General features: G+C 36.1%; 1 protein-coding gene across 3 annotated transcripts in view; it reads right to left on the reverse strand.

Annotated features, from left to right (window-relative positions):
• NKAIN2 (sodium/potassium transporting ATPase interacting 2) overlaps nucleotides 1–27,609 on the reverse strand; it is a 992,732-nt gene that overhangs the window by 128,178 nt on the left and 836,945 nt on the right. For all 3 annotated transcript variants that reach the window (XM_061207108.1, XM_061207110.1, XM_061207109.1), the window contains one exon: nucleotides 20,573–20,773. In XM_061207108.1, coding sequence (XP_061063091.1) covers nucleotides 20,573–20,773 — 201 coding nt within the window. The remainder of the gene's footprint in view (nucleotides 1–20,572; nucleotides 20,774–27,609) is intronic.

The following is a 27,609-nucleotide window of genomic DNA, read 5'->3' on the forward strand; positions in this document are numbered from 1 at the left end:
GCTCCAGTAGTTGTGGCTCACGGGCTCTAGAGCACAGGCTCAGTAGTCGTGGCTCACGGGCTTAGTTGCTCTGCGGCATGTGGGATCTTCCTGGACCAGGGCTTGAACCCCTGTCCCCTGCATTGGCAGGTGGATTCTCAACCACTGCGCCACCAGGGAAGTCCCTAAGGAGTTTTTATAATAGTCCATATAGGAATTTTTTAAAATTGTGCATTTGTATCTTTTTGCTAGGCACAATGATAACCACTTTCCATACGTTTTCACTTTGATTTCCCCAAATTCTTTTTTATTACCCCCATTCTAAAAGATGAGAATGCTGATGTTAGAGGATATTCATATTTAACAAGTACACAGAGCTATTGTGTGTCAGAGCTATGACTTGCATCCAGATCTGTCTGATTACAAAGTTCATGCTATTAACTGACAGCCTCTGTGGGAAGATGTAATGACTGGGGGATCATTCAGGCTAGAAATAAACTTTGCCTTTATGGATTCCTGAGGAAGCCAGGGCCAAGTAGACCTTGGAATAGGATCTATGAGTTTTACATATAATCAGTGTGAAATATTGAAATTCCTAGAGGACACTAAAATCATGTATGTCATATCTCTTATACCTGTTTCTAGTTTATTTGGTCAAGGCTCTAGTAACTCTTTTTTTGGGCCACACCACACAGCTTGTGGGATCTTAGCTGCCCAACCAGGGATTGAACCCAGGCCCTTGACATTGAGAGCGCAGAGTCCTAACCACTGGACAGCCAGGGAATTCCCTCTAGTAACTCTTCATATCACCTCAGTTTAGGGTTTATTCTCCCTATTTTGGCTTTTTTATGGAAAAGCATCTTTCTTGAAATCACTTCCACAGTGGGTTGACCAGAAAATTCTCTAAACTCTCTTTCAGTTTCTATGTCCTACGTTGTATGACTCAGTTGATTTGCTTTGCATAACTTCTTGCAAACAACTTCAAATATAATATGGTTTACCAGTCTTTAGTGTTCAGTTTTGAACAACGACAAATTGATCATACTTTGAGAAATCACTGCATTAAACAATCACATTTCATATTTAATGTATCTTTTACTACTAATTATAATTATACTTTGCCTTTTAGCTTAGAGTTGAATCCTTCACCTCTCCACAAGGACTGAAATAGGCAGAACTTTTATGTTGCTCAGCTCTCTGTAGCAGCCTTCCGTATGTTTACTTCAAGTCACTTGTGACATGAGAAATATTCCAAGTACTTAGTTATTTACTTAATTTGCCAGTCTCTCATCTTCAGAAGCCCCCAACCTAGTGGATTTTAAACCTCTAAACAGATGTCCAGATGTATCAGGAACTAAGAAATACGGTTAAGTGACTGGCTGGCTAATGAAAAAGGCTGGAGACAAAGATGGGGAGCATATTGTGAAAACCATTGTGTGTCAGACTAAGGAACTTGTATTTTCACCCTCTTGGCTAGAAGAAGCCCATTGCAAGGATTAAATTTGTCAAATTTTCATTCTTGTTTCTCTTTGATGGGCTTTTTATATTTTTATGGAATTTCTTTCTATTCACTGCCCCCCCCGCCAAATGCTTCAAAATAATATACGATGGGAACTGTTTTTCAGCATTTTGCTTTTGCTAAGGCAGTGGTTGTCCAACTTTGCTGTGTAGCAGAATCACCTGGAGGAGCTGTTAAAGCCGATTGCTGGGCCTGTCACACCGTTGCTGACTTCGTGGTCTGGGGAGAGGGTCTGAGAATCTGCATTTTTAACAAGTTTCCACGTGCTGCTGACGCTCCTGGTCCAAAGACCACATTTTGAGACACCCAGTGCTAAGGAGTATCCACTGCAAGTCATTAGGCTGTTAACTGCAGTTCTGTATTTTTTTAAATGTAAACTATTTTCAGTAGCTTCATGCAAATATACAATTTCAAGCAGACCTATAGTTATTATCTTATTGCCTTTGAAGATATCAGATTGCAAGTGTAACCAGTTTTATGGAATTGGTACATTCCTGAAACTATTCATATGTTGAATTCCATTTTACATCAGTAAGGAAACGAACTTTTGGTTGAATTCTCAAGAGAGAAAAAAATATTTCATGGTATAAATGCTCACCCCTTATTTGCTGGTTTGAATGCTTTTATCGTTTTGAAACTTAATGGCTTCCTACTGTGGGGACTCACTTATAAAGAGCCCATTCTTCTTTAGAAATGAAGTGATTCTTACCGGATCACAGGGAGCCCCAGCTTTCTACAAAACTCTCAGAAGGAGCCAGAACCTTGTGGGCTTCGTCATTTACTGCCAAGTCCCAGATCTCTGTGCATAGAGACTGTTTTTTGCAACTTGCTGTGAATAAGAACAGCTGCCCCTTTTGTCTTTGCTTTTGAAGGCAGGACCTATGCTTGAGTGATTGAACAGAGGCTGGTGTTGGCTCTTCATGTGCTAAAGCAGGAGGGAGATCAAATCTGGTACATACCCTCTGGTCAAGTACCCACCCACAAGGCTAATTAAAATGTGTGATGGACATTGTGGCACATGACTCTTTTTGAATCATGGTTTTCTCAGGGTATATGCCCAGTATTGGGATTGCTGGGTCATATGGTAGTTCTATTTTTAGTTTTTTAAGGAACCTCCATACTGTTCTCCATAGTGGCTGTATCAATTTACATTCCCACCAACAGTGCAAGAGGGTTCCCTTTTCTCCACATCCTCTCCAGCATTTTTTGTTTGTAGATTTTTTGATGATTTTGATGATTTACAATAGCCAGGACATGGAAGCAACCTAAGTGTCCATCAACAGATGAGTGGATAAGGAATATATTACTCAGCCTTAAAAAGAAATGAAATTGAATTATTTGTAGTGAGGTAGATGGACCTAGAGTCTGTCATACAGCGAAGTAAGTCAGAAAGAGAAAAACAAATACCATATGCTAACACATATATATGGAATCTAAAAAAAAAATTGGTTCTGATGAACCTAGGGGCAGGATAGAAATAAAGACGCAGACGTAGAGAACGGACTTGAGGACACGGGGAGGGGGAAGGGTAAGCTGGGACGAAGTGAGAGAGTGGCATTGACATATATACACTACCAAATGTAAAATAGATAGCTAGTGGGAAGCAGCTGCATAGCACAGGGAGATCAGCTCGGTGCTTTGTGACCACCTAGAGGGATGGGATAGGGAGGGTGGGAGGGAGACGCAAGAGGGAGGGGATATGGGGATATACGTATGCATATAGCTGATTCACTTTGTTATAAAGCAGAAACTAACACAACATTGTAAACCAATTATACTCCAATAAAGATGTTAAAAAAAAAATGTGTGCTGGGCTGCTGCTGGGCTCTCACACACTATCCTCTAGATGGGGTTCCTGCCTTTCATGTGGAATCGGCTTGGTAGACCCATTACCAAACTCCCTTCTTCCAGTGAACTCTATGCAAAAGAAAAAAAAAAAAAGGAAAATAGCTTCTCTGAATGGGGGAACTATTGACATGTGGGCAGCACAGGAGTGACAGAGAGATTCAGATCTGTATAAAGAGATAATTCAGACAAATGTAGGCAATGTAAAGAAGTCTCATTAAAAAGTCCACATCGAAATACCGAGACTTACCCTGTCACCCACAAGAATACAAGTTTCTGTTTTCCATGATCACATTAAACGGGACAGGAACATATGATCCTTTTTCTGCTAATGGGATGTGACTACAGTAGTGAATTAACACTTTCTTCTTATGGTTCATTCTGATTCAGTAAATGGCACAGGTGATATTTCACCTGTCAAGTGTTTACTTATGTTTGTTCCAAAATGTGTTGAGGAAGAGGGTGGGTGGGAAATCCAGGCTGATCTTGATCAGAGAACAGAGTGTATTCTCCACTTAGAGCTGAACATTTATCATGACATATGCTGGCTGCACAGTCAAAACTTATCACCGCCCACAACTTCCGAAGCACGACAGGATAGCTCTGCGGGGGCCGCTTCCTCGGCAGATGCGGCTTGATATGTCAAGGGCAGGACCTGAGTAAAGTGGAGGTAATACATTCAGCTGGGCCTTCTTTGTGTGAGTGATTGGGGAGGCTTTATTAATTTGACCTCATAAAATTTTTTAAAAAGCTTATTTAATCCAGTTTATAGTTCTCTGATGAGAACTGGTCATAATTTCAAGTTGGAATATATCAATCTTTATATTAGAGAACATTGATTTATATTGACCCTAAAACATAGATCAAGAGGAGAAATTTCATTCAAGTCAGCACATTGTGTTTGTATTTTATCACAGGTGTTGGGAGTCTTTTTCCCTCTGGGCTGAAGTGACTTTAAATACTACTTTGCTTACACAATTCTTTGTAAGACTTAATTCTGAGCTGACACAATAATGTCCTATGGTTGTGAGTTCCTACAAAGATAGTGGCCTCTACTTTAAGAACTTTATGTCACATAAGCTTAAAGTTAATATTTCAGCTAATAAAAGATTTTTAATGTTATGCCCCCAGTCAAATGTTGTGACTCTTTTATAAGTCATAAACAAATTAATACTGTGACCACTTTCAAGTGTATGGTGTCAGCATCTCTTTAAAATAGACTTTTTGAAATTTTCTAACTTATGACTATAACATTCTCCATTCTACACTGGACACTAGTTATTAAAATTTGGTAGCTCTCTGATCATAGCTCTCTGGCTATTTCTTTTTTTTTTTTTTTCTTAACATTTTTATTGGAGTATAATTGCTTTACAATGGTGTGTTAGTTTCTGCTTTATAACAAAGTGAATCAGTTATACATATACATATATCCCCATATCTCTTCCCTCTTGCATCTCCCTCCCTCCCACCCTCCCTATTCTGGCTATTTCATGATTAGCCATTTCTTGATAATTTGTCCTCTGAATCTGTTCACCATTTTATTTAAGTGTGTCACCAATCATTTTTATTCCTAAAAGAAAACTTGGATTAATACATGTATATAAATGCTTTTGGGATTGAAGTAAATCTTAGCTTTCTTGAAGGATATGCATGTGGTATCCTTTGCCAGTGTTTGCTCTCCTCTTTACATTTCTCTGACATTTCCCTTGCCTTTCCTGTCATTGTTCTCCTCCCTCTGTTCCTTTCTTTCACTATGTTTCTCTTTCCTGCAAGTTTGTCTGCTTCACTGGTGCTCAAGATATCAAGACTGAATTTCAATGATCTCTCAAGCCTTTATTTCTATTTCAGCTTTCTCACCTGTTTATAAGTGAGGTGCTTAGAAGGCTAGAATTACAAGAAACATGGAAGTTTTTCTCACATGGAAAGGAAACCAGAGGGATTCTAAATTATATCCAATTATAGATTTTCCAAGCATTCATTTTCTCTATCCCCATATGTCTCAATCTCCTCTCTTCATTCCCATCTATGGGAATGCATATGCAGCAGAGCAAATACACTGTGCATATACCGTGGCCATAAGCAAAGTAACCAGAAAGCAGCAACATCAACAACATAATTACCCCCTCTGAAAATGACATCATTCTATAGCAAGCATCAGTAAAAGGCTGCAAAGACATTTATCTGAAAATACCAATTAAATTACTAGATTATCAATATACCAACATGATGCATCAAACCCTTATTCTGTGAACTTAGAAGATTTGAAAAACATGTAATCTACATTCATTCAGAGATGTTCTTCTTTCTAAATAACATTTTCCCAAAAAGGAAGTAGAAGGCAGTCCACTGGTGTGATCTCTATTAAACAAGATGATATTCTTAGTGGGAAGCAGGAAGGATGGAAAAAGGATGTTAAAACAAATTGCTACTGCTTTATAGTTGGCCTTGAAAATAAATAATATGTAAATAGAGCTCTAGGTCAGATTCCTTATAGTGCTAACAAAACAGCAGGTGAATAACTGAAACAATATAAGGATTTGGAAGAATATAGGGCTGTAGAATATGACTGGGTTCTAGCTTAGTCTCAACCACTAATTGATGGGCCAGCAAAATGAAGGTTTTTCATAGATATGCAACAAGGAAATTTGTATTATTGGGTTCTTATTTCTATACACAGACACCTTACTCACTGTTAAATTGCTTCTTAATCAAGGTCATTAACTAGAATACAGTCACGTGTCAAGAAATGTGCAAAAACACCTTCAGGATCTAGAACAGTTCACCAATCCTATGCACTTTGTTCATAGGGGAGGCCCTCATTGTGACCCAAAAGTGAACTATTGTTTTTTTAAATAATTCTGATAATCTCAGTTTTCCTATCCACGGAAGACTAAAAATAACATATAGAAGCTGGAGAAGCAGAAAAAGATAATTTTGGTCAAATGAGGCAGACAAAACTCAAATGCAAGGAGAGTTCAATTTAGAAAATTTATCATAATTAACCACATTAAAGATTCAAGGAGAAAAATTATATGATCATCAAGATAAGTGGGAAAATGTTTAATAATTTCACATACACTCTTAACAAAGAAAGAAGAGAAGGAAACTTGACTTGATAAAGAGTATAATACAAAAAAAAAAAAAAAAGCAAAACAAACCCAGCAAATATCATCCTTAATACTAAATTTTAGAGCATTTACAATAAAGGCCAGAACAAGACAAACATGCCAGATTCCTGCTAATAGATCTATAGTTCATTATCATGCTGGCAAATACAAGAAGACCACACAAAGATGTAAGGTCAAAGGAAAAGAGAGGAAGGAAACATTATTATTATTTGCAAATGATATGTCCACCTACACTGAAAATCCAAGAAAATCTACAGGCATGCCTTCAGAGCAACAGAGTTCATCAAGGTTGCTGGACACAAAATTAAAAATTATTCCTAAATCTCAATATTTACAGTTGGAAAAAGTAATATAATTTTTAAAAAAAACCAAGTTCATAGTTCTAATAATATCTCAGGTACCTAGAGAGGTTTCCTGGGTACAATAAGAGCTGTGCTAGTCTTTAAGGGAGATAATTATTAAATTTATTGTGTTATATAAAAGAAGACTTGAAAATTATACAGCTATGACATTTATAGTTGGAATAATCAATAATGACACAAATAATGTCTCTCTGCTCAACACTGTAAGATATTATTTATTCCTTAATCAATTTTTAAAGTCAGTGCAACTTCCAATAGTGTTTTTCATAGAACTTGATGCACTAATTTAAAATTCATATGGAGGAATGAAAGCCTATGAAGAACCACTTGATTCTGAAGAAGAAACAAGAAGTGAGCACTTCCTCTATCAGATATCAAAACATATTAATAAAGCTATAATAATTAAAGAAGTCAGGCATAAATACAAGGATAGTCAAAAGATCAGTAGAACAGCGTAGAGGGCCTGGAAACAAAGCATGTAGGTAAATGAAAATAACAGAATTAGCAACCAGTGGGGAAATAAAGGATTGTTCACTAAATGATGTTAAGACAACTTTCTATTATTATGGGAAAAATCAATTAAGTATTGTTCAAACATCACACTAATAAAGAAAAGTAAATCTAAAATAAATTAAAGAGGTAAATGTGAAAAGCAAATGTTTAGAATATTTGTTTTAGAACAAATATAGGAGTGTATTTTTGAGATATCTAGGTGGGTAAAATCTTCCTTAAGTAAGGTTTAAAAAGCACATGTCTTAAAGGAATATATTTGATAAATTTGACCACATCAAGATGGAAGACACAACAAAGCTAAGGGAAAGATTGGAATAATAATAACCTCAAAAAGATGGCTTTTCAGAATATTATTTTAAACTAACAAATATTTTTCAAAACTTGAAAAATAGACAAAAGGTATGACTAAAGAGTTCACAGAAAGTAAAACCTGAATTTCTGCAAAGCACATGGAAAGATCCTCATGTTTCTGAGTAATTAAGGAAATACAGATTTAAACAAGGTGACAATGCCACCCCTAGATTACTGAGAAATTTGAAAGTCTAACTTCTCTTAGCTTTTAAGGTCCTTGAGAGGAGGAGAGCTACATTAGGATTTGTCTTGGTTTTGATCATTTCCTAATTGACCTATAGGCATTTAGAGGCATCAGCCAGCTGCACTACAAGGTGGGAGGTAACAAGAAAGGACAAATGAAAAAAGAAGACGGTAGTGATGATGCAGGGGATGAGCCAGGAGCTTGGGAAAGAAAAATGCCAGTGCTGGCCTATTTTTTAGCAAAATCTCCAAATTGGGCCTGATATAAAGCTGGCACCAGATGTGTAAAGATTTTTTTCCTTCTGAAGGGACCTGAAGAATGACCAATGTTTTTAATAAGGGTAATCAAATCTTGCTAAACTCTTCCCAAGATCCCTATATACTGAAAATAAATGACTAATACAGAGAGCTTCATCTAGTTGTAGGTCACTTTTTTTATTCTCCTTTGACTCTTGTTATCTATTTAAAGACTTGGTCTTTGACTACAAAATAAAGCAAAATAAAAGTGAAATGTGATTACGTCATGGGTGGAATTTGAAATCAAATTGCATCATGGGCCTGCAGTCTTACCTCAGACAGAGGATATAAAGGGTCATTGTAGGTTTCCCTTTTGCTGGATTGGAGCCTGGGCAAACCTGCTGAGACAGGGGTTTGAGGATATGATCTTCTTTCTTTTTCCAGCCAGAGTGAACAGTGCCATCTCTGGAATATGGGAGCAAATCCCTCAGCCAACTGGAGGTTCCTAACTTTGGCCTGAGATGTTTGGGGGTAAAAATGATCATTGACTGTGTTGAACACTTCAGCCAGTCTCTGTTCTTGGTGTTTTGAAATGTCCATATATTTTCAATTAAATAAAGTACTGTCTGGCTTAGAGAAGAGAGGCCTTTCCAAGTTTGGCAGATTAAAAACCAGTTAGTTGGACACACTTGCAGAGTTGTATTTATTATTGGATAAGGCTGTCATTTTAAAGTTGCTGACTCTACAGAGACAAGACTCTGTAGTCATGAAGGCTTACGCTCTCTTCTTTTAATATTCCCCAGAGAGCCCTGAAGAATATTCAGTATATTGTAACAACTCATTAAAGATCAATCTAACTGACTGTTAGTTTTGTAGAACATAAATATGCTCCAACTAAAGGTCCTCTTTTGTTCTTTGGAACTAGAGATATTTCCCTTCCTTCTTCCAAAGTTTCAAGGATTTACCGTTAAAAGCACCGTCCCATAATCATAAAGTAGAAAGTTGACTGAAAAGGATTCAGAAGCCGACATAATTTAACAAAACCCAGTCTGGGAGCTTTTTCCAGAAAATTCCCTTTAATATGTTAGAAAGGTGAAAGAGATGGAAGCAGTTCCTACATTAAACATTCTTGAAGACACTTTGGTCGGAATTTATTTTGTGCCCAGTAGTCTTAAAGGTCATTATCTTAATGATGAAGGTGACGATAACAAAGGAAACTTAAGTTTCCTGACTCACAAGATCTATTTCCTCTGTTAGCTAAAAGCATGCATCACTGCAGATTTGTAATTCCTTCATCTCACTTCTCTGAGTCCTGGAGCAGTAGCTACTAGTCTTACCAAAGAGTGTTCATGAGGCACAAAAAGATGGTTAATGAACTTTTCTCCTAGAGTAAGAAACTAGTCAGTGGTAGAAGAGTTAAGAACGGTGTTCTAGTTCACCTCCTAAATATTTAGAGGAGTTTTTCTCTCTGTAAAATGTGCTCATTGTCAAGACAAAAGCAAAATTATTGTATAATTCTTGGTGTCCATTCTAATACTAAAGGTAACTGTCCCTCTCTGTACTTAAAATGACCTCAATTTGTAACTAGCTGGATTGCCTCCAGAATCATCTATAATTTAATTGTATTTATCCCAGCTCACCTGGAAGAACTCAAAATGACATGGTGACTTTGGTTTGTGAGGTCAGAATCAATATCCATTAAGAGAATGAGGAGATTTTTAAATCTAGGGGAAAAGCAAGTACTTAAAATATCCCTTGCATCAGCCTCAAAATTCTAGGTACTCAGACAAGGCGCACGTGGTAGAATTTTATCATGATGCAGTACACAGCTTTAATGCCTGGAGAGATAGGAGTTAATACAAGAACTGATCGTCAATCAAAATAAGAGCTAAAGTTCAGCTTTCAGAGTATTTTGGACTTGTGTGGCACATTTAGAGAAGCACACAGATCCTGAAGAAAGACTGAAATAGATGAAAGCTGCAGATAAGAAAATTTTATGTAAGCCAAGTGTATGAGTTTCTCTAATCAAGTCATTGGCATCATGTAAATGCCAGACACCATTTATATACAGCTTAGATACAGCAGATGTTGGCATTTCAGTATAGGTTGCCCTGAGAGAAAACTGCCCTTGAATGGAAGAGGAAGTTTACTGGCAGAGGAGAATGATTTTCTCAGTTAACAGTTATAACCCCAATAATAGAACTGTTTTCAACCAGAGGTTGTGGGGTGGGAAAGGAGGAAAGATATAATGATACCTCAATTCCAATCTAAAAAAGAGTATCAGCTTTAGTTTAAACTGTGGATGTGTGGGTTGTATACATAGAACCTTCTCCTCCCTCTCTTCTCAGACTTCAAGGCTTTATGTTAAATGGAACAAATCACATCCTTTGTGGTTCTGCTCTGTTTGGTACAGCTGCTTGCTGCAGGTGGTGCCCTAAAAATATATTGTTTGTTTATTTCGCAATATAGCAGTCTGCAGAGTGGTACCTAAACGGGCAACAGCTCCCTGCTCTTTCTGTCAGCGAACCAAATGATGAAAGACTAAGACCTCTGCCAACCTAGCATGAAAGGGCCCAAATAAGAGGCACAGGTAGCGCTTGAGGCTCAGCTCCTGATAAGTTCCATTTTCTTTGGATTCATGAAGCAAAGCTGACAAGCAGACTATCTGTCATCAGAGCCTCTGACCAGGTTTCAGCAAAGCAAAGCCAAGCAACAAACCGCCTTTGTTGGGAGAATCCTTGTGCTTCTCTGGAGATTAACATCTGTAAGCATATGGGGTCTAAAGGGGGAAAAAAAAAATGTAATGGATCACAAAAGGAAAATAAAATTGAAGATTAATCTCAGGTAAATGTTCATGTAGATTCATTTAAACAGAGCTTTCAATGATTTTTCATTCATAACTTAAATGATCAAATAACTGTCACAGCCACACTGGCAGGGCACTCAGAGTTAATCCTGTTTACGGTTGTTGAACACAACACAATAAATTATATGTGAAAATGTTTTACACACTATAGTTAAAATAATGATACACAAAATCATATTTTCATTGATACTATTCTAGACGTTCCCCAATGAATGAACTTTAAAAAACACCCCCCCCCCAAATTTCAAGGTTTATATGAACTAATTTGTATAGAGGGAACACTGATGATAATGCGTCATGCCCATCAAACTTTGGCAAGGCATTGTTTACTGTAAAAATCTTAACATCAATGGGATTGTGATGAACAGATTTTACAATCTAATAGATGAATAAGTAGACTGTAACACTGGAAGGGATTTTCTAGAAAAAGCTTGAGAAGGATTGACTTACAGCAATCAAATATTTCTCTAAAATTGAGTGATATAGAAATGCACTGGATTATTAACGTGGATGGAGCCATATTTGCAGTTAGCATTAACCAAAAGAGTCATGTGAGAAAGAACTCCCTCATTAAGTACAATACAATATAATATTATGAATTGTTAGGAGAAGAATAGAAGTGAGAAACATATGTGTATGAAAAGTTGTGGTCTTGACTCAGAGGGTTACTGCTTGAGAGGAATTTAACAATGAGTGGGAGTCGGGACAGATGTAGCCATGGAGCCACAAGGACTGGAATAAGCAAGCGAATAATGAGGACTGGGAATCATTCACCCAGTTCTGTGGAAGAATGTGTGGGTTGAGAACAGTAGAGTTTAAAATCCTATTTGTAGGACTGGTAAAAGCAAATGTACAGAAGGAATATTACAGATGGCTCTTTTTCTACTGCGTAAACAATATTTAGCTTAAGTGTGTTTGCCCATAGTTTTATTCCTTTTCACTCAAGTATAACACACTAAACAATAAATTATCCCTTGTATTATAGCTATCATTATAAATCATCTTTACATCCTTCTTTTGAGAATGGCTTGCTGTTATTTGAAAACACTAACGCATTCTACTATTATTATTCTACCACTGTGTGTAGAAGTTCCTGTGAAGAGGAAATTGCCATCAAAGACTTGTTTCTTAAAAAATTTTTATCATAGTAACTGATCATGAGTGGAAAGACGTCTTAAAGGCAATGATACTATATATGACAAAGGAAGATGGTAACCTTTGTTCAACAGCTTGTCATGTTTTTCAAAAAAATACTTCATTTTACTATATTTTATATATTGTACTTTATTTCTTTCTGAAATAATTTATGACTAAAATTAAATATAAGAAATGGGGTTGCACATCTTTCATTTTACAGTACTCTATGGAAGTAATTTAAATCTAATTTGTAGGACTGGCAAAACTTAAATCTAATATTATTCAAGAAAACCCAATTATTAATGATTTGTTGCAGGCTATAATCCTCACTACCATCTTAAATATATTGGTATTTTTATTCCATGATGTTTCCAAGCATTCTCGTAGATCAAGTGATATTATGTTTTGGGGGTAAGCAAGTGCTTCAAACATTACATATAGAAGCAGATATTGCAATCTGATGATAATGGTTGATATGGGATAAAACTTGCCCCCATATAGGCTGGTGTGTCGATACACTAAATAGTATCACACTGGATTTAAGAATCACAGCTCTATCCGGGGAGTAAGTAAACTTTAGTTCATTTTTGCACATCACTATGAGTTAGCCTGACTAAATAACAGTGTTCTTCGGAACAGTGGAAAAAACTGAGCTAAGGAGAAAATAAATAATACCACTTTTATTGTTTTCAAGGCAATTTCTTAGACATTATCTCATTTAGTTCATAATTACAAAATAGTTTATTATGCAGCTGGGTGTAAGATTTAAGGATTGTTACTCCCAGACTGTGAATATTTTACCTGATATTTCTGAATTTGCATGTAGAGAATACCAGTGAATATTAAAGGCAAAAAATTCTTAGATTTAATTGACTTTAGAGGCTGTTCAAGTTCTTGCACTCTGCCTGTTCCCAGACTTGCAGAACTGCTCACCAATTTACAAGGGCACCTTTCAGGAATAAAGCAAAATAAAATAAAGGGCATGATAACTGATTGTTCAGGGTTTATTTTTACCAAAACTTGATTGACATCTGTGGATAAGACATTAAGGTGTTATGCTCTGAAGGGATAGTGTTCAAATGAATTTGTTATCGTCTAGAGGAATTGAGAATAGATTAGAAATAGAGAATAGATTAGAAATTTAAACATGTGCCCATTTCAGAAGTATCAATTGGTCTTGGTATTTCTTACTATACAGGGATAAATCCAGTTGGGGTTCTAAACTTAGCTTGTGGAACATCGTTTATGTGTTTTGGAGCACTCAGTTGTACCAAGAACTGTCCTTTCCCGATTCTATTTACTGCCTTCATTCTCTTAATTAAGCAACTTTGTCCATTGGAAAAATCCCCTGTTTACAATTGTGATTTGTTTTTTCTTCCCATATATTTGTGACTATTTGTATAAACTATTCTGATGTTGCAGAAAGACAAATCACATTTATTTCCTTTATTGACAAGCAAGCCTGTGTATCTGAGTACCCAAGAGAACTAGAGTTGGAGCACTGTGTATAATATTCGAAGCCAAGCAGCAAAGCTGTTGAACCATCCTGGGAGCAAGGAAAGAAACCGAGTGCTTGTCATTCTGTCCATTTCCATCGCAGACAACAAGCAGTTTTGTGCTAAGAAGAAAACTATTGTACAGTTTTGCACATTGGACTAGAATCAGACGACTCGTTTGCAGTCCTAGCTCTATACCAACTCACTCTTCAGTGTGGAGATATGGTAGGCACAGTGTAAGTACACAGATTCAGTATTTGACCACAGGTTAGTTATGAGACTAACTAACTAGTCACATAACTATGTGCTTTACCCTGCAGTGCTGGAAGGGAAATGACTCTTAAGGCCCAGAAAGGAGTTGGTGGAACAACCAGAGCTATGGTACCATCTTGGCATATAGAATCATCTTCTTGACCAAACACCTTGTGTTTCTGAGCAATTCAGGACATTTGAGGAATCAGTAGTAAAAGAAAAGGGAAGGGACTAATATATCTGGTGAAAATTTTGAAAAATATATCTACCTTGGCCCTACCTCAGGCCTAAGGACAAAAAACTTCCAGAAGTATATTATGTTTATGGTAATCTTTTAAACAACTGGGTAAGTAATTCCTAGTCTCAGCTAGTGTTAGCAACCACTGCTTTAGGGGAATGGGTAGGGGCCCCGAGGGGACAGGGGACATCCCTGTCAGCCCTCCCCGAGAATTAAATGCCTGCTCCCCACTCTGTGGCTGTCTCTATGGACTGTGGGAGGGAGGGAGGGAGGAAGGAAAGAAGGAAGGAAGAAAAAGAAAGGAAGAAAAGGAAGAAAGGAATAAAGAAAGAAATAACCACTGCTTTAGAATAGTGGCTTCCAAACATTTCTCTTCCCTCATACCCTGAAAGAAATTTTTAAAAATCCACTTGAAACTAGGTACATTTGAAATTCACATTTGATATTTTCATCATTAGTCTAAATGGCTTCAAAAGGGCTATTTATTTTGGCATATTATAAATATTAATATATTTTAAAGATACATTATTCTTATAAATATATCCAATGAAATTTGAATACCACTATGATGTGAAGTTCACTTTCTTTCATGTAAAAACACATGTACATACTCTTCTATAACAATCATAAATTTTATGTAGTTCCAGTTTCCACAGAATTTTTTCCTAATGTGGTATGTTTATTTACTTGAAAGTTTTATATTGATCATTCTATCATATTTCTCTGTACAACTATATATAGTTATATATATATATATATATATATATACACACACATATATATATAAATTTGTATGTGTTAAATAGAATATGTATAAATTTAAAATCGATCTTTCTTTCCCATGTCCATAAGGCACTAAGTGTTAAAAATAGGCCTTTTTTGACATTTAAATTTTTTTTCAGCTTTACTGAGGTATAACTGACAAATAAAATTGTAAGATACTGAAAGTGTACATTGTGGTGAATTGATAAACATTATGAAAAGATTCACACTATCTAGTTAATTAACATATTCATCACCTCACATATTTCTCTCTTTTTAGGGGGGGGTGAGAACATAAAAATTATTTTACACAATAGATCAAAACACCATAGTCTATTACAAATGTTGATCAAAATAATTACATAAAAAATAAAATTTCATTTGAAATGCATTTCTGATTAATACTAGAATGAGGCAGAGTTTAGCATGAATTCTATTCTAGTCGCTTTTGTTGTAGGTTTAAGCATGGAAAAATCTTGTTCTTTCAAAAATAGAGAAGTATTAAAGGGCTTTTGTTATAATGACATCACTCAACTTCTGCAGCTTCTCCCAAGTTGGGTGCCACATTTACATATTTACCTATCAGAAGAATTATTTCAAGTAATCTACCAATTGGCAAATCTATGAGGTTTTCCTTCAATTATAATGAAAGCAAAGAATTGGAAATTGCCCAGTTTGCAACAGCAATTTCTGGAAGGTATACAAAAAACACCACCAAGATATAATAAACAGCCATTATGCTTGTAACTCTTTCTCATAAAGGCACCTAGATTAATCTGGTGTATGTAAAATATGTGGGAAATATTATTTAATTTCAATATATTTTTGTCAATTAAAAACATGTGCTTTGAGTGTATTTTCATCAAACTATGGAATTGCAGGTCTGGCTAATTTAGTTTATGCAAAATGGTGACTCCAATAACATAAATGGCTAAATCATTTTTCACTGTAAAACAAATCAACCAAATCAAACTTACTTTTTGTCTTAAAAAAACTGTCTTAATTTTTCAACTCAAGTAAATGTAATAGAGAATATCCACATTGCAACCGTTGCACTTCTGAATGCAGCAGTAGCTGGGTATCAGCTCACACCATTTCTCCCACTCATCCCTTTAAAATGGTGCAAGTTCGCAACTTAGATTTAATATTTACCACTTTAATAGCAACGTCCTAGGCTACGTGAAAATCAGAACCCAAATCTTTGAAAATCAGACCTCTGTGGATAAGTGTTTCCAGATTATAGGAGAAAAAGTCAGCGTGAGCAATAAGACCCTTTACTCTCATATGCATGTACCACACACTTCAGCAACATCCAGAGAAACACCATGTGCCATTCCCAGCACAACCCCAAGTCAACTTGGATAAAGGCAGTCAAAATTTTTGCAAATTTCTTCACCAATGGTATTCCTAGGCAAGTCTTAGCAAGCCAAATGGCCAACGTATTATATATCATTAACTGGAAATAATTGGAAACATCTGTGACTCTATCCATCTGAAAGGCATATATTTTACTTTCAAAAGTTTTTGGTGCCACGATATGTTGAACAATGATTTCTATCATTTCCTGCACTCTACAGAGTACAGAGTTTTATGAATAGGGAATAGATATAACTGAAGCTTAAACTGGACAGTGAACCTATTTTTTGGCTATGAACAGGGCACCAGAAACTTTTCTAAAGTTTTCTTCCCTGCTAATTTGTATACAGTTTCTAAACCACTTTTAATGGCTGTGGGAAAGAGTAAACTTATTTATATTTTTACCAACATCTTCTACTGGTCTCTTAAAAAAATTAATAGTCAACCTGCTATGAACTTAGAAGTGTGTCAGAAGTAAAGGAAATAAAGAAAAACAAAGCCTGGCAATTTTGTTTGGAGAAGTTCATATAAAATTTAGGGATACTGGTCCTCTGGAGGTAGCTGGAGAAGAAAGGGATTAAGTATTTGCTTTTGTTTTCCAATGAATTATTTGGAATTTTAACATATGTTTCAAAATAAAAAGTTACTTCAGTTAGTACAATAAAAGTTTCCCTTAATGATTCACTTATTTACATTTCTTTGTAAAACATACTTCTTCTTCATTGTGTTGGTTATAGGAAGTGAGGTATAATGTGTGTGCGTAACAAACATGAGGTATATACACCTCCCTTCCCCTTACCCATGGGAGACATAGCTAATTAATCACGGCATTCTTTGCTCCTGAAGAGAAGTCTGAATTTTGGGGTTTCATGAATCTGTTATCCATCAGCTGATGCCGGCATGCAGATTTAAGCCTATTTCCTTTCCTTGGTACCAGAGAAAAACTTAGGTCAGCATGTCCACCCTCCCCATTTACTAGCTAAGAAATCTTGGGAAAGGCTTTTAATCTGTTCTGCTGCCCTCACAGGACTGTTACACAAGTGGAAAGATTAAATTCCCGTAAACGCATTTTGTAAACTGTACAGTTGCAATCACACATTGTTTGAAGAAATAAGATTAATTGTTTTGTAATGTAAACAGAACCATCTCTGTAGTTAATCTCTTCCTCGGCTCTTTCCAAACCTATTTATTTTATCTATTTTGTAAGTGCAGATTTTTTTTATTTTTGGTTTTATTAAAACTATCCACACCTGTATTCCCTTTGAATGTGATATCTGATCCTAACCAGAAGAAAATGCTGCTGGAGAAGGAGAAAGCTCGAAATTTCACACCTGGCTCATCATTATGGTGCTCTGGCAGTCCTTTCTTCTCGGCTGGAGGCTGTGTGATTAATAACCCCTCTTCCCAATTATATGGATATAATACTCGTCTTCCTTTGGCTGGAGATGGGAGATATCTCATAAATGTCTGATGCAAATGCGGGCTTCATGAATGCTAATTTCAAAATCAGCTAGGAGTTGATTGGCAGAAAACCGAACAACGGGGTGACAGGTGTGCTGGGGGTCAGGAATCTGTGAAAGAGAGGCTGAGTGAAGGTGGAGAAAAAGAGCTAGAGAGATTTGGAGTTAAGAGCAGTAGCTGGGACAGCAGCCGTTTATGAAAGCAGATCTAAGCCAGATATCCTGGAAGAGAGGGCAGCTTCAAAGGCTGGTGAAAACAAAGGGAGGTGTGGGAGTTTAGCTGACTTCACAAAAAGCAGGATGGAATTAAGACGCCAAGGTGATGCCATAAATGGCACAAACGTATTCTCTGTGTACCACATTCCCGAAGTGTGCCTGTCTGCCCCAGGTTTATACCCTGAGGAACCACGCCCATTTCTGATTATGACAGCCTCAAGGTCAGAGACGCTGTCATTTGTTTCTCTAGATGCCAGCAGGGGACATGCACTCAGGAAGTGTTCACCGGACTGGAGGGAACTAAACATTGGATTGTCAGGAAGATGATTTGGGTAACACAAAAAGGGGAGAAGAAGAGATTGGAGCCACAGTTTCACCCCTGAAACATGCCAGCAGAAGTGATCAGGATGACTGTAGGAACATTTAGTGGGAAGGCTTCCAATAACTAGGCAGAGCAAATTGTTCAAGATAAGCCCCATTTTGGTTTGCATTCTAAAATTCTAGTTAAGATGTGCTAAGTTTTCTGCATAGCAAATGCTTTCACCCCAAGGCCAACTAGACAGGAACAAGCCCAAAGACAGAAAGTGTGTTGAAACTTTTCCAAAAAACTGGCTTGGGTATCTGTTGCTGACTTACTCTCTCAGGTGATCCAGTCAGCATAGTAAAAGAACTACCCCAGAAAGAAGAACAGGTGGAAAGGGGAGAGGTACGGATGCCACATCCTGTGATGGCCTGCTCAAACGATTGCTCCACTCAACGGGGGGCAATGCAGACAGGAGAAGTGAGAGCCAGTAGCTTGAGATATTGGTCACATCTGCTCTTAGGGACACTTCATCCATCTTCTTTGCACTCTAGCCACTTTGTCTTTACAGATGGTTTTTACTTATGTAAAAATATTTTTTCTTTGGGCAGTGTGACAGACTCAACGCATGCTTCCGTGTCCAAATGTATTTCTTTAGCAAATTATCTGCAAGCCAAAATTTTATGTGGGGTTTAATAAATCTGTGAATATAGTTTATACATACACACATTAATTCAAATAACTCTCTGAAATAGTCACATATACCTATCCAGGCACACAGACTATATGTTTACATCATCCCTGATGCATAAGTGGAAGTTTTCCAAAAATTCTGGGTACAGTAGAAAGAGGGAGTTCCAAGGAAAGACTATCATCTCTAAAACTCCTCTCTAACACATATATGAAGGCATTTAATCTGTCGCCAAATACCAGAAATATTTTACTTTTCCCTTGTGAGAATGAATACTTCACCTAAATGAATTTTAAACAGTGAAATGACTACTTCCATCCCATCAAATCTATCTTTACTTAAAAATAATCAAAATGAACAGTTTTAGAGTTTCAAACTATTAGAGAAGTTTTTTTATTTTTGTTTTTTTAATTAAGAAGTGCTTCAGCTTGGACATATTCAAGGGAGATCACTCAGTGCTTTAGCCAAGAACATAATTCAAATATTGTGGAAATAATTTATGCTATTCTTCAAATATTTACAGTTCTCCCTCCTTCCTGACCAATTTGTGATTGTGTAGGACTGTGTGTCTAGTTCTGGACAATGAACTTCTCCTCCCAAGGAAGAGCATTTTTGTGCCAATGTAGACACTCCAGATCTATCCTTGCTCTCTGGCATGGCAACCCGTGATGACTGAGATGGTGGCTGTGCCCCTAGCCTTGTTTCCTTAGTGACAGTGATTGGTAAAACTTCCTGCCGACCCATGAGAATAAACCTTTGTGGTTTTTAGTCACAGAGACTTGGGAAGTGTTTACTAGCACAGCATACAAAGCCCATTGTGATTAAATATGTGTGTGTATGTATATGTTTATGTACATATATTCCTCATTTTAACAAAGCTAATAACTATATATTAGTTACATAACCTAATACACACACTCACATAGTTTCTTTTTAAATTCCAGAAGAATTTTATGTGAACCAATTGGTGCCATTCTAACCAGAACATTTTATGTCTTGTTATTTAAGAATTGTGAGTTAATATCATTCTCAAAGTAGTTAAAGAAAGAGGTCACAAGCAGATTCTAATTGTATTGTTTGTTGTTTACAGTTGTTAAGACTGTACACCTCAGTTGCAGATCTACATGGAGTCTAAGAAAATATACGTAGATCTGCACATACACAATCTGTAATAAATAAATGGAGACATGTATAATAAAGTTGCCTTAACTTTATGAATCCCACAGAAGTATGCATTTAGCTTTAGTGAAAGTTCTTCAAAAACAAAGGAGTTATTTAAAACTCCAACTGCCTTCTTGTAGAGGGAGGGTTCTTCATTCGCATAATACTATGAAAAATAGGGGCATGATAGTCTAGAAGTGGAATTTATAGAAAAGATGAATTGTTTTGAAAAAGGTGTGGGGTGATAAAAAGAGGTGGATGGTACCTAGGGGAAATCTAAGAAGAAGCTAGGGCAAAGGGAGAGGAGAATTGCCAGAATTAGCAGCACAGCCAGAAAGGAGCACTCGGTCCACAGCACAGCCTGGTTTAACCTGACAAATCCCTGTTAAAAGTGGCACTGATTAGGAAAAAGCACAGAGCCACATTTTACCCACGGGTTCCAACTGTGTGCACTGAGTTTGCACAGAAATAAAACGGTTCCGGAAACACTAGAAGGAGTGGTTGGCTGTCAACACTTACTGCGAGGACAATCTGGAGGGAACTATGAGCCACTTCTATGTACTGGTACTCCAGAAAACACCCTGAGACCGTGATGTAGCGATGGTCTTCTGGGGCCCAGTCTGGGGCAGGTGTCACTGATGTCACCGTACATCCCGGTCCATTCTCCATCCACCAAGATCGGTGCATTGAAATATTAAAAGTCAGGATAAGGTCTGTTTCCTGCAAGAAGGCAATTTATAAGGATGAGAATTACTTTGTAAATGTTAAGTTCGCTTATTCGGACTGACTTGCTTTTGAGTTTCCCATTTTGAAATGTGGGTTTTTTCCCCTCCCCTTGCTGTATTTTATAGGCAGAAAGGTAGCATCTAAAGTCAGACTGTCAGTTCCACCTGAAAATTATGTCTATCAATTTCATTTATGAAGGTTTGCCTGACTGCAGTGATACAAATAAAAATACTTATTAGTAGAATTGTCAGACTTACATTGTTACACTGAGAAGTCTTAGCTTTTAGGGCTTGTAAATATTACAAAGGGAGTGTTTTAAACTATTTTTATCAAGTGCAGTTCATCTTCAGTCTGCTATTTTCCTGTCCCTCAGAATATTTACCTTTTGCACATTTTAAATGTTAAAACTGTACATCAGTTTGGAAAAATTTAACACAGTAATGTGGTTAGTGGTTAAAATATGTGAGAACTTTACTTAATAAAACACATTATTTCTTGTCCCCCCCCCCACTTATTATTATTTTAGAAAATCAGGATCTTTTCAATCTTGCCAACTCCTAATATAAAATTGGTCACAATACTTCTTAGAAAATATCATCAGCAAATTATTGCAGGGTGAAAATAGTTAAGTCAACAACTCCTCTTTAGATGAGGTTCAGCATGTTAGGTGATGTGCAGCTACAAATGGAATGATGGTAGTTTCTGCACTAGTGACCTTGAAATCACATACACAAATATGGAGCTGACAATAGCACAGGGACGAATGTTGTTTTCCAGGAAGAGAATGCATCAAACACATCCTAGTATTCAGCAAGTCATGGGGGAAGATTCTAACAGAGAGGATCAATGGTGGAAAAGGAATTATTTCAGTCTCAGTGACAGAACCTCAAGATAATAGATGCCAACTACTCTCACGCCAAAATGAGGTACCAGATTGACCAGGCAGATCCTGCATAGGAAATATTAAGATATATTCACTTAAACTGAACCTATGAAAGGGCTGAGCATAAGTGATCAGGGAATTTGGAGACTGGAGAGAGTATTCCTTTGGAGAGAGCTATGTTATGAGTCTCATCATCTCCATAAAGTGGTGGTAAGGGAGGGGGTAAGGTCTCTTCTCTTCAAGCCTATTGAGAAAGGCTTCAAAGTATCCCTTGGAACCTGGGAGATACAGCAAACTGGTTTCTGACTCAGGCAGAATAAATCTCAAAATAAAGCCTGTGGCTGGAGCTACCTGCTAAGTGGCCAAAAGTGTCTGTTTTTTATTGCATTAGTTGATTTTTGAATAGTGAACCAGTCTAGTATAAATCCCACTTGGTTGTGGTGTGTAATTATTTTTGTACATTGTTGAATTCATTTTGTTTGAAAACATTTTGTTAGGATACTTGCATCTATATTTGTAAAAGGTAGTGTTCTTTTCCTGTATTGTCTTTGGTTTTGGCATTAGGTTAATGCCACCTCATAGAATCAGGAAGTTTTCCATCTGCTTCTGTCTTCTGGAAGAGATTGCAGAAAATTGGAATAATTTCTTTCTTAAATGCTTGGTGGAATTCACCAGTGAACCCATCTGGGCTTGGTGCTTTTTGTTTTGAAAAGTTATTAATTGAGATATATATATATATATATATATATATATATATATCTCAATTGATTCAATTTATTTAATAGATATAGGCATATTCAAATTTCTTCTTGTGTGAGTTTTGGCAGATTGTGACTTTAAAGAAATGTGTCTATTTCACCTAGGTAATCAAATTTGTGGGCATGGAGTTCAGCTCTATACTGAAGTCTGTCTTCTCTACTACAGCAGCTAAAATAAAATTTATCTTGCCACTTTTAACAAGTTTCCAGTTCAATTTTTTTCTTAACAGCTCTCATGTCTTTCTCTTACCTGGTTTGCTCTCTTATTTCACAGAGTGCATAATTCACTACTTTCTTAAGAATAGGTGAATGATTTTAAGTCTGAAGTGTTTTTACCCTACTTTTATGTTAATTGACTGATATTTTGGATGGATATGTGCTTCTTGGTTGAAAATCTTCTCTCAGAACTGGGTGGCCATTTCTCCATTATCTTCTAATTTCCATTATTACAGTTAAGAAATCTGATATCATTTTGTTCCCTGTAATTTTTTATGTAACCTGTTTTCTTTCTTTTGGTTTCTTGCATCTTTTTGTTTTAAACAGTGAAATATTTCAAAAACATCAAAAAGTATAGAGGATATTATAATAATACCATTATACCCACCACTCAGTTTCATTAAATCTTATGTTATATTTGCTTAAAGTCATTTTTTAAATAAAATTTTATACATATAAATGATGCTTCCTCTGTAGTCTTCCTAAATATGATTTCCCCCTCTCTCTCCACAAATAGTTACTATCATGATTTTGGTGTCATTATTCTCATGAAAGCTTTTTGTAGTTTTACTGGATATTTGCATAGTTATTAATAATATAAAATGCTGTTGTTTTAGGTTTTAAAATATATATATACTCTGTAATTTACTTTGGTTCCATGTTATATCTTTGAGGTTTATTGATGTAGAAAATCTTTTTAGCTTCAAGTTCTGAAATTCAGTAAAACAGTATCTTGATGAGTTTCTTTTTCACTTAGTTTGTAGAGCATCTGGAGGGACTTACCATCCAAAAGCGCTTTCCTTCCATTCTAGAAAACAACCTACATTATATCCTTAATTGTTCCCTCCCGTCTACTCTTTTGTGTTACTGCAGGAAACTCCTATTAGTCAGACACTTGTCTTTCAGGATTGATCTCTTACATTCTTATTTTTTCTTTCGTATTGTTCGTATCTTATATTTCTCTTTACTCTCTTGGAGATTTTCTTTACCAAGTCTTCCCAAACTTATACTGAACTATATCTTTAATTTTTAATATTTGGAACTTTTAAGAGCTAATTCTTCTCTAATTGTTGCTTTTGTACAGTTAATATATTTGAATTGTTTCTTGGCTATAAATTTTCTTATTCTCTGAATACTTATTCTTTTAAACTTGTGTTTCCTACGTTGTTTTTGCTTTATCCAAGTTACTTATTTTTACTAAATTTTTTTACTAAAGATAAGTAGATAATATTAACAGTAATTATCAAGGATCTACTATGTGCGATAGGCAATGTTCCTACCTTTATGAGTGTTCATTTTGGGGTGAGGTAGATGGACAACAAATACATGAACGTATCAAAATGTCTGTGTAGTGATTAATATATGCAGAAATATAAGCTCAAGTAAAGAAATAGAATAACCAAGGATTGGGTGATGGGGAGTGTAACACAATATTAAATATAATAGTAAGAAAAGATGTCTCATTATTTTGTATTTGCACGAGTTCTGAATGAAGTGTAGGAGTAAAGAGAGCAGATACGGGGAAAAGCATTCCAAGCAGAGGGAACAGCCAGTGGGAACACCTGAATATTTTCTATTATGTTTATTTTTGCCTCTGACTTTCTTGTTGGAGCTGTTCCTTAGAAGTCTTTTACAAAAGTTGTCCTTTCATACCAAGGAGAAACTAAAACTTGATTGGCAGTTTGTCATGCATTAGTGGGCTGATCAGCTGGTATCCTTCACATATGATGACTGAGCAGGGCCTTCCAAATGCTAGGTCTGTAGGGATTGGTAGGATTTGTTCTGGGTCTTCCACTTTACTTATGGGGTACACCAGACCACAGCCTCCTTGGGCTGAACTGGGGAGGAGCTGATGCCCTTGCTAGATAATATGCAGGCTTTTTTTTTTCAGCATACAGTATTTAATTTAATGCTCACGTATTCAGAAACTTAACTCATGCCTGCCTGTGCTTCAAGAGTCTTACCAGTCCAGAGGAGAAGCCTCGTTGCATAGACTAAAGGAAGCGCCTCAGGGCAGTCTAACTGCCCCTTGAATAGATGACTCAATTCATTCGCATTTTCAATCCTGTACCTCACATACACCTTCCACTTCTAAATCCTGACTTTTCCAAGGGTTTTATGGGTCAGATCTGTACATTGGAACCCACTGCATGATCGATCATAAGTTTTAGGTTTTTCCATTTTGCTAAGTCACTTGCTAATCCTCTATTTTCTGTCTTCCAAAAACTGTTGACACTTCTTGTCCGTTCTCTTTTTACTGTGTGTTATCATTTTTTTATTCTTTAATACCACTTCATGGAGTTTCAGGATGAAATGTAAGTAAGTACATATATTCAACCAGTGATCATTAACTGGAAAGTTTCTGGCATTATCTTACATTCTTATTTATTATCTTGTGGACATTTAAACAAAAGGTCTCTGTGTAAGCATAAAATAAGGCACACATAAGCATGTGTGCCTTATTTTAAGCACAAAATATAAATTCCTGCTTGTAAAATAGACAATAGAAAGGTCTCCTTAAGTCCCCTAAGTGCAACAGAAATTCCTGAGTGTGACCTGCTCCATGCATAATCAATAGGTTATTTAATTCCCATATATTTTGTAATTTTGAGTTCAAAATTATAAGGACTTTTGAGACAAAGAATAAGTCTTGATAGCACAAAATAAGGCATAAAACCACAAACCAAATCATGTATATTATCAATGAATTCACACTGAAAAGGATACAAGATAGGCTCAGAATTGTAAGATTAAAAAACTTTTATATCTAAAAAGACTTTAATAATTATATGTTCAGAGTAGTATAGTGTAATTTGTATCAGTATATTTATTCATCTCTTAGTAACTCTTCAAAAAGTTCAGATTAAAGGACCCCATTATTGGTCATGTCATTTTTCAAAATAGCAGGGTCTGATATATTACATGAAAGCTGTTATTAGCATTAAAAAGTTGTTTCTGATGGGGTTGTATGTATTCAGGGCAACACAAGAAGCCTAACTGCTCAACAAATAATAAGCATTTGATAATTTAAAAAAGACGGTTGAAAAGTAAATGAGAAAATGATACTAGTAATGTCTGAGAATTTCAACAAAAAGCTACAATTTACTTTCACAATTTATAGCATTTGTTGCATAATCTATTCTAATAGTAAACAATCGATTTGATATTGCAGAGATTAGAAGGTGGAGGTAATAGTGAGAAGCTTTCAGTTGCAGTTTAAAAAATCTGAAATATTTTCTTAAATTTCTGGATTTTTCTATTACTTAGTTCTTCTTTTGAAATAATAATATTAAAAATTGATACTCTCGCCTTTAAAGATTGCTTAGTTAGTATCTGAAAGTCTAGAAACTATGCTTCTTAGTAAATGGCAATTAGGTTATAGTTATCAGTATAGTTACTAACAAATATTAATTATTCATATACCATATGCAAAACACTCTACCAGGCCATGACGATGAGAAGAGACGTAAGATGCAATCTCTAACATTACAGGACTTATTGTCTCTTTTGGAGGGCAAGGTATAGAGATCAAATGTAACAATAAAAAGAAGCATTTGATAAGCACCTAATGAGAGGTGTGGACAATCTGTGTCTGGGAACTCAGAGGGTGTGATGCCTGTGGACTCTGGTGGGGCAGCCTCTTAGAGATGGGAACTCTAGCTGGGGTTTAAAATAAGAGCCAGGTTAGATAGGTCCACAGCCTGGGGGGAAAAGACCATTTTAACTGGCGTGGACCAAATAATCAAAATTGTAGAGCTAAGAATACTTGTGTATTTAAGGACAAGTAAGTAGCCTTATTTTTATGAGATGAGAGTTTTTAAGAAGGAGTAGTGTGTAAAATCACTTCAGAAAGATAAGTTGAGGACAGATTGGGGAGTGACTTAAATGCCAAACCAAACATCCTGGCTTATTGAAAGATTTTTGATCAGGGACAGGACATTGGCACTATCAAACATGAACAGAGATATATTACAGAAAACATAATCAAGTCTCCTGTAGGATTGGGGTGGACAGTGCAGGAAACATGTGGTGAGACCAGTACAGGTGCTGTGTTAAAAATAGTCACGATGGAGGTGATCACACAGATGCTATAAAATCCAAATACTTCATCTTAATCACCCTAGACTATTCTGCTGAGTTCCCTAAGTGTCGAGGGAGGTGGGACCGGATGACCTCAGAGTAATACTTTATATTATTTTAATACTCTCAGAGTAAGAATGGGAACAAGTCAACATTACATTAAAACATACTTCTGGTGCTGATATTAGAGGAATGCCAAGCAAGCACATTGAATGGTAAGAAGCAAACTTTAACAACAATAAAAATACTCTGGAAGGTCAAAATATTTATATTAATAAAAGCATATGTATTTAGACATTGGGACTAAGAGAAGTAGTTAGAAAACCCTGTGATTGAATGGCATCCTTAATTAGCTGAGGATGCAGGAGTTGGGATAGTGAGGAAGGCTATATTTGACACCAAGAATCACTTATTCTCAATGAACTCTTTTTTTTTTTTACAACCAAATATACACTGAGTTAAGTTTTATAAGATCATCAGAAAGCATTGTGTTATATCTCATTGCCAATATCTATATGTGGATACTAATTCATAGGAAATTCTGAAAAATTCTTTAAAATTATAATCATTCACAGCTTATTTCCAGCTGGTGAACTTAATATTCTAACCTTAAACATAGCTGTTTTCTTCTGTTAATACATGCTTAAATCTATGCAAACCTGCTCACACATATAAAAACCCTAATGCCAAATTTATCCTGGTAACACAAGAATTAGTGAAAGCAAATCATATTGTTCAAGATGCCAGGAAGAAGGAGCTAAGAAAATACGGTTTTGAGAAGATAACCAAAATTACAAATGCACTTTATTTGACAAGTTGAATGAATGTTGCATATATAGGAACGCAGCCTAGAACATAAGGAAGTTCATATCTACCAACTCCAAAATCCAAAG

Source organism: Eubalaena glacialis, chromosome 12 (genome assembly GCF_028564815.1).
Source record: "Eubalaena glacialis isolate mEubGla1 chromosome 12, mEubGla1.1.hap2.+ XY, whole genome shotgun sequence".
Classification (NCBI taxonomy): domain Eukaryota; kingdom Metazoa; phylum Chordata; class Mammalia; order Artiodactyla; family Balaenidae; genus Eubalaena; species Eubalaena glacialis.